Raw genomic sequence first — 11,310 nt, 5'->3', positions numbered from 1 at the left:
CAGACACAGATGTATTTGCTTTCCTTTGGCACTAGAAATTACAGACAAAATATTCCATTTTATAGCCATTAAACTTCAAACTCAAAATAAAAATAACCTTTTAGGTTGTACAGCCCCAGCACAGTAGCTTCACCTTATTAAATTACTGCAAACTCTGTATTCTAACCCTAGAAACTCAGGCCACAAAGCCTGAATTCAGCTTCCACCTGTGACAAATTTCACTTGGCAGGATTAATTGGATGTGAGGAGCTCAACAGCAGTGGGGACTTAATGACAGATACATATATTTAATAAAAATTAATCTCCTGTTCTTATCCAAGGTGGACATTATCTTTATATGCTCTTTATATGCATATACAAAGTAAAAATGGACACCCGTTACATATATTCAGCCAAATTACATTAAGTGAACAGAGCACGTGATGGCCATCTGTAGTACTTCTCCAGCATTGCAGAGAAATGTGTTAATCCCTACTCATTTCCATTGCTAGGAAAAAAAAATTACACTTAACAAATATGGTTTATCCTTTTACCATGTTAGTTTACTCTTCAGCTGTTGCCAGCAGTAAACCCTTAAGTTTCACAGGAAATTCAGTATTATCAGTACAGTAGCAAGTGTTTTGGCACCCTGTAAAATCCTAAAGAATATGCAAGAAAAATCTCAGTATTTCATTATCCAGACTTCTCATTTCTTGTTCATGGTATTTGACTTCACAGAACTGGAAGCTTAGATTTCATAACAGTTTTTACAGGTTTTCTGCTAGTAACCAACACTGGTATAACAGCAATGGCACAGTATTTTTTGTAAAGCATTAAAGACTAGGAAAATATTTTCCTTTAAGAACTGCAATTAGGACTACACAGAAATTAAGTAACGAGGCATCACGGCAAGTAACCCTCTACCACAACAGGAAGTGGTTTTCAATCATACAACAAAAAGAAATCAAATTAATCTAAAATTTATAGACTCTAAGTTTTGTTCCTTCTCTCTAGATAGTAAGCAACCATTACAAGATTTTACTTTGCTCTGCAAGCAGGATCAGGGCAGAAGCTTCTGAGAAGCTTGAGATGGAGCGAAGTGAATGGCTGCCTTATTTTTGCATTGATCACATGCAGCCTGAACGTTGTATGGTCTCTTGATAACTGGATTGAACCAAAGCTGGACCAGACACAGAATGTTTTCCCCCACACGTTATTTGGTCATGTCTCAAGCAGAGGTTAATTTTGTTCTGCTAAGTGTATTCTTAAGCATCAAAAAAAGCTGAATTTGACTATAGCAAATTCTGTGAGGAAAAGGAATCAGAGAATATAACAGCAAGTCTTCCCAGAAGACAGTCTTTTCTACACATCCAAAGAGAACTAGCTGTTTGAATTTTAGATTAGCTGATACAACATATTTTAAAATATTTCAAAAGCACAGCATGTTAAAACAACTTTCATTACACTTTGTGGAATACCAGTACCAACAACCTCTATGTGAAACTGTTACAAGCTACTTGAATGCAGTCTCTTAAAATTACAGTATATCTAAAGCATATATACATGCTGCTACCAAGGAAAGAAAGCAGTGAAGTAATAACTTTTTATACATGAGCTTTGCTAAGAATCTTGCTCTTTGAAATAGTGCAAGAATTAGCTTGCACTTCAGATCTATTCTGAACTGAAAAGACTTACAAAAACACCCAAATCTCATTATAAGACCCCTTGGTATTTTTATTCTGAGCTTGCATGATACATTCATGCAAACTGGTTTACTGGAGATACAATACTTAAAGTTACTACTAAAAATCTAAGCATCAAGTGATTTTTCTTTTTGCAAAACATGAGTATAAACCTCTGTCTTCACACAAGGTATATGCACCTACGCCCTGTCTTACAGTCAGGTAATTAAAGAAACTGAGCGTGCAGTACTTAACTACCAAAGGAAACATTTTACAAGTACTGAAATAACAGAAACTGAATGAACTGATTATCAGTTCACGCAACCACAGGGTTGCATTGCACTACATAAATACTGACCAAATGCCCCCCAAAATGCCAAGAAACTACAAGCAAGTTCACAACAGGATATTAAAACTGTTTCTTTCAGTGAAGACCAACCAGTCCCTTTGTGTATACATTTAGTTTTATTGTAACAAAGCAACTTGTACACTTTAACGTTTAAAACTGAGCATCTTTCTTTCCTTTCCAGTGAAACAAAAAAAAAAAAAAAAAGAATTTAAAAATAAACAAGAACAAAATTACAATAGAGAATGTCAATTCCAAATAAGATCCTACAGGTTCTGCTGATTCTCCATCAAGTGGCAGGGCTCAAAGTCGTCATTAGAGAAGATTTCATTTTAAAAGTGTCATCTTAAACTGCAAGGATGTTTGTTAAACATCACAATTAAACATGCCAAAGGAGAAGAAGCCATGTTGTCAAAATGCCCACTTAACCCACCCAAACATCTGAAACCCACCCCGGCTGACCTTCTATAACCCCATTTTTTTATTTATTTTTTTTGTTTGTTTTTTTTTCTTTTTTTTTAAACAAGAGAAAGTAGACAGATACATGTTGGTAAATGCTAACTGTCCATATTCACATAGAGACACAGTGTAATCTCTGAGCCCAATATACAGAGAAAGAAGGAAAAAAGCTAGATTCTATGCACTACTACACAGGGGCCTAGCACTCTTCAGCTTCCAGCAGAGTGAAGGGAGCAGAAGGTTTTCTTTTTTCCCACAGAACATGGTGTGTTGATTCCATAAACAGTTTTTGTTTTGAGACAGAAAGGGATAAAAATTAACTTGAAACAGAAACTGGTAGATTCTTTTCCACTGTGTTCTGCTCAAGGTATTTCCCCCAAAATAAATTGTGAACCATGGTGTAGAGGAGAGAAAAAGAGACCTCAAGAGAACAAGGCGACTGAGCACAAGAAATAAAAGACAGCAACTTGCTCCCAGGGACTGGAGAAAAATTAAAGGTAAAAAGGGGGTTTGGAATCCATCAGTGTTCAATTAGTCATCTTCTCCTTCATCCTCCTGTTGAAAGATAATCAACAATTAAATAAAATCTAATCACTAAACTTCAGATAGCATGAACTTTCAAATGCAATAACCAGAATTGTTTTACTACCCTACAGCGTTACTCATAGCATGCTGTATGATGATCTTTCCTTTTTCACTGAGGAGTAGTAACACCTGCCCTGAGTACCTGTCTACATAGAAATCAGTTAATGTCCCCATGAAAAAACATCAGGTTTGGAAAACTACCGTGACTTAGAATCACTACAAACATTGGCATAAGTTTAACATTTAGAAAGTGAAAGGGTCATCTTTTTTCCCCTCGTTTTAAACTGAAGAGCAAAATGCTTCAACTTTCAGACGCCAAGTACCAGGTTACACAATAGAGCCCAGTACGCTGGCACTCACAACAGCCCTCCTACCTCCATCCAAGTAAGTTTTCTGGCTGCTGAAATTCAGACACACCACGCCCAGTTACAAAAAACAAAGCCATTCTGAACTTGATTAAGTTACCAACACCCTGAATGCTGCCCCTGGAATCCCACTAGCTACTAAATGAAACTTCTAATTCCTGAACCCAACAGGGAGTCTCAGCCAAGCTGGCCATAAGCAGAAATAAACCAACAGGTGGGAGGATGACAGAACTGGATGCATCAACAAAAGCTATTTACCAGCAGAGCCTCGCTAGAATGTTCACTAATTAAGTAGGATTTTTGTCACACTTATATCCTAGTTCTTCCAGAGCACCTCTTTTACTAAGTTTCCTAAACCTACTTATTTGCACTGTCTCTCATATAGACAAACATGCTTATTACTACACTGAAACCACTCCACAAGTTGAAGTAGTAACAGTTTTGCTTCTCCCCTCCAGACACCTTGTGACTGTATAGAAACAAACTATTTTACCTTTGTAACAATGGCTCAGTATTCTTCCAAGATCGCTTGTATAATTCTTTTAATTTTCATACACCAGAGATGGAAGGTGTAAGATTACTCACCTCTCCCTCCTCTCCCTCATCATCATCTTCATCTTCCTCCCCCTCGTCTTCATCTCCTTCTTCGTCAATATCCTCCAATCCTTCTTCCTCTTCATCATCATCATCATCCTCCTCTCCCTCCCCTTCCTCATCATCCATATCAGGAACCTTAAAGACACATACGCAACATTAACTACAGTGATCAAGTTCACTTTCACTTGCACAGTGCTATTATGGATATGGATCAACAAGTCAGTGCTATACTTACCAAGTAGTACTGTAGTGGATTTGGCCAAATGTCATCCTTGATGACTTCTCCTAGTTCGTCAGCCCCTGCATCAGAATGGTCAGTGAACCAGGTAAAGAAGCTTTCTGGCTCTTCATGCTGCCTCTTCCTACTGGCTTTGTTCTGTGTCTGGCTTGAACGTTTTGTCAGATCCTGAAAAGAAAGTTAAGAAGTTCCTAAAGAAGTGGTCTCTGCATGGCCTTTTTAAAAAAACAAAAACAACAAAACAAAAACCCAAACATTTAGAAACATACTTGTCTAAGCAACCACAAGAAGTCACTTACTACTCCCTCCTGCAGGGCTAAGTCTTTTAAGAAATATTTGGAACCCAAACAACTCACAGAAAGAGATACTGCATTTCTCGTGAACATGAGAAACCAGTAAAACTGCCTGTTTAACAGCCTACACCAAAATACTGAAAATTCACAGGACCCTGCATTTGATTTATGTTTCCCTACCACAGGGAAGCGCTTATACGGCAAGTGTTTAATGACATACTGAACTTAGAAGATCTCATAATGGCTAAATGCTGCTCAGAGTAGCAGTAATTGCAGCTAAATGCTGTAAATACGTATGATTTAAGAAATACTCAGTCTCTATGCCTCTAACTTGAGATAAAGAACTGCCTAGCCTTCTTATCCTAAGATTTCCTGCTTTGAAGTCTTCAGGACATTCTTTGTGGTCATTGAAAAAAACCACACAAACTACTAAAACATACGGTTAAGAACAGATGAATCCTGTGTCTACTACCTCACTCCAGAACTTTATTAAGTTTGCAACAATCTTTCTGCTAAGTCTGAAAAGAAAATTACTATTCAATAGTGAAATCCAGTCTTTCTTTGATCGTACCGTAACTCCAAACTTCTAGAATTTGTTTTCTTGATAGAATTACAACATTTATAGGTTTCGAGTGCTGGATTCACATTGATTTTGTGGTATTTTGTAAAGATCATTTGGCTAGTTTGTACTGGACTGTTAACTCCTTGTACAAGAGGAAAAGTTTAGTTCTCAATGAAAAACAGACTAAATTTCTTCTTGGTCTAAATGAGACAAAAGCAGTGACTTAAAAGTAGAACTGACAGTCGCAGTTAAGTACTCGTTTCAAAATCTTCAGGGGAACATGAAACTGCTTCCAACTTTTACAGAAACTAACTACAGCAAATTAGTTACGTTTGAATACTGTCTGGGTGAAAGGTATACCCACATTATGGTGTGGCTGCAATGTCTACAAAAATGTGGTGTCTGGAAACAAAGTAGAGGAAATAAAGAGAAAAATAAAAATAAAATCAGACACTGCTATCTGACCCCCCAAAACCCTGCTGTCCTCGGCATTTCTTATTTAATAGTTATCTGACAAGCTAATGTACTTGTTAATCTTTCCATCTGGTCATACTTGTATTTCATTGTTTTCATGGTGGTGCTCAACCGAGCCAGAGGATTCACTACAGATCTCCATGTAAATGGGGTATCCCAAACCCTGCAAGACAGGCATGAACTATGTACGGAAAGAAGTGGCAAGGAGGTTGAGAGGGGAAGAAAAGGGAGGACAAGGCAACTTCCATACTGAAGAAAAAAAGTAAAAGGAACATAATTAAAGTGATGGTATCACAACCATCATACACAACCAAGAGCAGCAATCATGTCTCCTGGATGCACAGACATTTACCTTCCCAGATTTCCATTTGATCTCAGTTGATTTTGAAGATGGGTCTCCACTTTCATTGAGGTGAAACTCTTTGGAGAGAACTTTATTTTCAAAGTATGGATTCTCATCAAAATACTGCAGGAGTTCAAAGCAAAGAGTTAGAATCCACATAATGGAAACACATGTGCCAAGGCAAACCTGGTACTAAATAGGTAACTGAAGAGATTAAGTTACAAACTAGAACCCAATATGTAATTACACCAAAAAAACCAAACCCCAAACAAACAGAAAACCAGAAAAGTCCAATTGAAAGAGTTAAAAGTACTCACAAAATCTATTCTGTAACCTGATTTGATGTCTTCAAATTCTGTCACCTCAACTCTGGTCAAATAATGCAGTGCTTCCTCATCTTCTTCTCCCAGCAGTGCAGATACTAAGACAGAATTAGAAATCCCACATTAACAAAGCTATGAAATGTGTATCATGCAGGGGAAATACAGGAAATTGATAGTAGGTAAGGTTTCAAAAGCAACACTTCTGTCTGAGCCAACGTCTTGCAGCCCATTTTTTTCAAGTTACCAGCCAACAAGCTACTAGCATTTGTGTGATTTGCATTTGCTGAGGTGAAAACATTATGTTTGCTTCTTGTAGTTCAACGTTAAACATCAGCAAAAGCTAGCTGCGTACATCTACCTTTCTCTGTGAAACTTTTCACACATGCAGTTTGCCCAATCTAAGCAGCCTACTAACCTGTTTTGTAGAAAGCTTATCGTCAAGAGTCCTAAGGAGCTCAACTCCAATTAAAAAAGCAAAGCAAACGAACTAGAAGCCCTTTTTTTTTTCTTTAAAGAACCCAATTACATGAAAAAAGCAGCAAACGTCATTTGAAATGCAGAAGGAAAACCATGGTGGGATTTTAGTGAACAAGATGTTCCTTTGGTCAACAAGTGCAAGAAATAAAAAGCTTATAAAACACACCCTAGGACAAAAAGGAGGTGTTCACATTTGAAGCAGGGTCCTGCTTAAACATATACCCAGCAACGATTCCAGAAAACCCTCAGAGTTGCAAGATACATAACAAGCAAGCAAACACTGAACTTACAGAAAAAAAGGAGGCTATTAAGGATATACCTTGTGGGTGGTTGACAAATGTTGTTACCCAGAAATTTGGGATTTTGGCGATCAATTCTGACCTCTTCTGGAAGAATGGTTGGCGGAGTTTGTTGTATTTCTGTTCTACTTTCAAAATTTCCTCACTGGCTTGTTCATTCAGTCTGCAATAGGAAGAGCCACATTAACCACAGGAGAACTGAAATTTAAAGACACATCATCAGTAGTTACCTAAAAACTGAACGGGTTTGGTTAGACTAGCCTGCCATATTCAACAAATGAGGTATCGCAAACAAGAAACTGAGGCCCAAGCCTGTAATGACTATTAAGAAACACACTACCAGAAGCAGTCTTACTGATCTTAATGAAACATTCTTAACACATGGTATGTTTTGCAGCATTACAGGAGGGACAGACCCTTACTTATGCAAAGCACAGTAGTGTTTTACCCCTCAAACATTTTGTTTCCAAAAGACCTGAAGGTGGTTAACACTTAATACTATCACCTGCTCTAACTTCTGGGCAGGCGAGCAAGCTGTAGCAAAGCAATTTTGCACCCCGCACAAGCAAAATCTGAAGACTTAACACTGAATTGGTTTAAAAAGGCAGAGCCCTGATACTGCAACAGCTTCACATGGCCAGAGCCCCAACAGTCACACCTGCAGCCCTTGTTAGACAGTGCGCAATGGAGGTATGAACCAGGCAAATACTGACACAACCCCCCAGATTCGGCATACTAAACTAACGTTCCACTGACACTTTCTACATATTATCCTACAAGTACACAAATATATAATAATCATTTAAAAAATAAAAAAAGAAAAAAATGTAACTTTCCAGCCAAGTCTTTGGTTCTGCTTACAAACATGAAAATACTTTTGCATAACAGCATCCACATTAACTTGAAAAACCGCTAAGAAATAAATTTCTATTACCAAAACTATCACAATTTAACATTTGAAACTCAAGGTCTGCCTTTTTAATTATACACAATTAAACAAGAAACCAGGATACTACAACAAATTTTTCATACACAACATACCTCTTACATCTAACCAAGTCAGAGTATCTCAGCAGTTTAAATAGCGAGAACTACAACTGAGTGCTTACTTTACTTTTGAAAGTTAATTTTAATTTCTGCTAAAACATTTTAGAAGTTAGTTGACGTTTACCTGTCTATTTCATTCTGTACTTCATCAATGTGTTCAATTGCTTCCTGTTGCTCTTTTTCTGAAAAACAAACGAAAAGGCATCAAAATCCCTTCATTCTCAAGTCTGACAAATCACCCGGGGTTTTCGCTTAAGCCCTTTTCTAGTGATCTACGTTAGAAGCAGGCAGATTTAAGTGCCATAAGCATTACTGGGCCTTAAAGCTTCAGCTCCTTCCAGGGTGTGCTACGGCTCAGGCGCCGAGAAGTTTGTCGAAACAGCACTAGAAGCGATGCGCCCCTAGAAATCACGGCTTGCCTTCTCCTGCGCAGTTTTACAAGTCAACTTAAATGATAAATCAGTCATGACAGACTAATAACAATTTAATTAGGAAGTCGCAAGCCGTATATGCTGAGGCCCAACACATCCGAAGGAACGTTCAATAGTCAGGAGGACAAAAGCGTCAATGGGAGCAGCGAACGGGGAACACGCCGCCTTCCCAAAGCGGAGCCGAGCGCCGGGAAGGCGTGCTGGGAGCCGGACAGGCTCCCCACCGCCGCTCGCGGGGCGCCTTCCCATCGGAACGGGCCCTCGGCAGCGGCCCCGGTCACCGGGGGCTGCTCGCCCACCGCCGGGCGAGGCGCGCGCGGCAGCGGGAAGTGGCGGGAGCGGTGCAGCAGGCTCACCCCTCCGCCGGGAAGCTTCCCGCGGAGTTCGGCCGCGGCGGGGCCGCTCTGCCCGCGCCCGCCGCCCCCTCCCCGCGCCCGGCACCGCACGCACGTGTGTGCCCGCGGCTGGCAGCGGGCGCCGCGGGATGGAGGCAGCGCGCTGCGCCCTGCAGCGGCCTTAAAAATCGCGGAGCCGCCGCGATCGCACGTGGGGACGGCCCGGGCGGCTCCGGCGCGGCGGCCCAGCCCCGCGTGGCTCCCCGGGCGGGCGGGCCCCGGCGGCGCCGCTCCATCCCCGCGCGGCGGGGCAGCACCACGCGGCCGCGGCGGCGCCCAGGCCAGGAGGCGGCGAAGCATCATGGCGGCGGCGGCGGAGCACAATGAGGCTCCGCGGATGCTGCTCCGGGAGGGGGGGGGGCGGGGGGGGTCCCGCTGCTCCGCCGAGGCCGCAGCGCCCCCCGCCCGGCCCCGCCTGCGCCCGTGGGGAAGGAGGCCGGGCCGGGGAGCGGAGACAAAAGGGCGCTAACATGGCCTCCTCCTGCCGCCGCTGGGGCCTGCACATCCGCCCGCCCGACCCCGCGCTCTTCCCGCCTCCGGCCCGGCCGCGGCCCGTGTGGCTGGGGAAAATGGCGGTCGGTGCGGCGCGGTGCGAGGCGGAGGCCGCGGCGGCTGCCGCCATTCCCTTCCCGCCCCCGGCGCGGCCTCACCTGAGGTCTCGTCAGCCCCATCGTGGTTGGAGTTCAGCTCCTTCTTACTGACTTTGGCCGCCGGCGCCGACATGTTGGTGGCTGCGGAGCGGAGCGCGGAGGGAGGGGGGCTGTAACGGGACTGAGCTGGGGGGGGGGCCGGGCGTAGACTCCTGCTGCTGCTGCTACCGCCGCTGCTGCTGCTGCCGCCGCCGCCGCTCTGGCTCCCTCCGCCGCCGGGGCGCTCCAGCCTCCTCCGCCCGGACCTGGGGCTCCCGGATCACAGGGGGCGGCAGCGGCACTCGCACTGCCTCACGCTCTCCACAGCCAGCACCACCACCACCGCCGCCTCCTCCTGCTGCTGCTGGCGAGGGGCGGGCAGCGCGGCGCGCATGCGTAGCACCCCCCCTCCGGGGCACGGGGGGGACGGCGGCCGCAGAGCGCAGGCGCACCGAGCCCCCTCCCCGGGCCCTGGGCGGCGGGCGGCGGAGGGCGCAGGCGCGCCCCGCTCCCCTCCCCGGGAGAGGCCGAGCGCGCCGCGCTGCGCAGGCGTGGGGCCCGCGCGCAGCCGCAGCGAGCCCGGCCGCCGGCCCCGCCCACGCCGGGCGCCCCACGCCGGGCGCCCATTGGCCGCGCCTGGCCCGGGGCGGGAGCGCGGGCGGGGGCGCGCGGAGACACAGAGGACAGGGCGGGAGGCGGGAGCGGGGCGGTGGCGTGCGGGGCGCTCGAGGCACGCCCGTCTCTCTCCTCCTGCCCCGTGTGGAGACGCGCTCGGGGGCGGTGGCCGTCGCTCTCCTCGCCCGGGGGCGGCTAAGGTGCCCCGGGGAAACGGCGGGGGCGGCGGCGTTTGGGACTAGTCGTGCCCACATGGCCCTGGCAGGGCCGTCCCGCCGCCGAGGCAGCCCCTCGGCTCCCGCCTCAGCACCTTCCGTGCCCCGTGGGGCGCCGTGAGGCGAGGTGCCGCCTCAGCCCGGCCTCTCTTGGGGGACGCGGCGTCCCCCGCTGTCGTGCGCTGCCTCCCTCGGCTGGAACGTGGCCCAGAGCAGTAACTGCGGAACATGACCCAGAGCAGTAATCAGGCGTGAGGCGCTAAGGGCGCAGCGGCCCTGTCAGTCACATCCAGCTCGCGCGGTTAATGTGGGAGCACAACTGTAGAAGGTCATTGAGCCCAGCCGCCTGCCAGCGCACCTGCCACTGCACCCAGAGCAAGCAAACTTTAAATAACCCTTTTTGTCCCTTTCCTGTCCACCTGTCGTCGAAGAGCTCGCTGCATCTTCACAGTGACAGCTAGCTCTGTTTTGCTCTGAAAGTAACTGCTCAGCCGCTCTCTTCTGTCGAAATACGCATGTCGTTCACAGATGGGTATTGCAATATGGTTCAGGCTGAGAAACACGTACAGCTTCGATGAAGTAGGAACTTGCCTTTTGTTTGCTTTCCACTCACACTATACTATCATCTCCCTGCTCGTTTCCTGTTTTGCCTGAGTTGTCCTGCCAATGGACTCACTCAACAAGGCCTGGGTTAGCTCCTGCCTCCTCAGAGAACTTAACTATAGTCTTCTGATTCTTGCTCCCAGCTGTTGCTTCCAAATCCCAATTGCTTTTTCTTTTGTATTCCCAGCTGTCACTTTCCACCAGCTATGTCCTTGCTTCCACTGCCACATACAACTGCTGCTGCATGTCCACAATTTGTATTGTGCTCCCCCGTACAAGCAGCAGGAGAGAGGAGCTGCCAGTCATTAGTCCTCTGCTTTCACGTACAGCAATGAGCTCTCTTAACTGCCAGG

General features: G+C 45.8%; 1 protein-coding gene across 1 annotated transcript; it reads right to left on the bottom strand.

The window, feature by feature from the left end:
• Positions 1-2,107: 2,107 nt before the first annotated feature.
• Positions 2,108-9,940, bottom strand: SET (SET nuclear proto-oncogene). The gene is made up of 8 exons (XM_055721070.1): positions 9,546-9,940; positions 8,194-8,251; positions 7,043-7,185; positions 6,241-6,344; positions 5,933-6,046; positions 4,249-4,419; positions 4,002-4,148; positions 2,108-3,021 (listed from the first exon to the last, which is right to left on the bottom strand). Exons 1-8 carry the CDS (start codon positions 9,616-9,618, stop codon positions 2,998-3,000), a joined length of 834 nt encoding a protein of 277 aa, XP_055577045.1. The 5' UTR covers positions 9,619-9,940; the 3' UTR covers positions 2,108-2,997.
• Between the last annotated feature and the right edge of the window lie 1,370 nt (positions 9,941-11,310).

Source organism: Falco cherrug, chromosome 9, assembly GCF_023634085.1.
Source record: "Falco cherrug isolate bFalChe1 chromosome 9, bFalChe1.pri, whole genome shotgun sequence".
Classification (NCBI taxonomy): domain Eukaryota; kingdom Metazoa; phylum Chordata; class Aves; order Falconiformes; family Falconidae; genus Falco; species Falco cherrug.
This window is presented reverse-complemented; position numbering and strand designations above follow the sequence as displayed.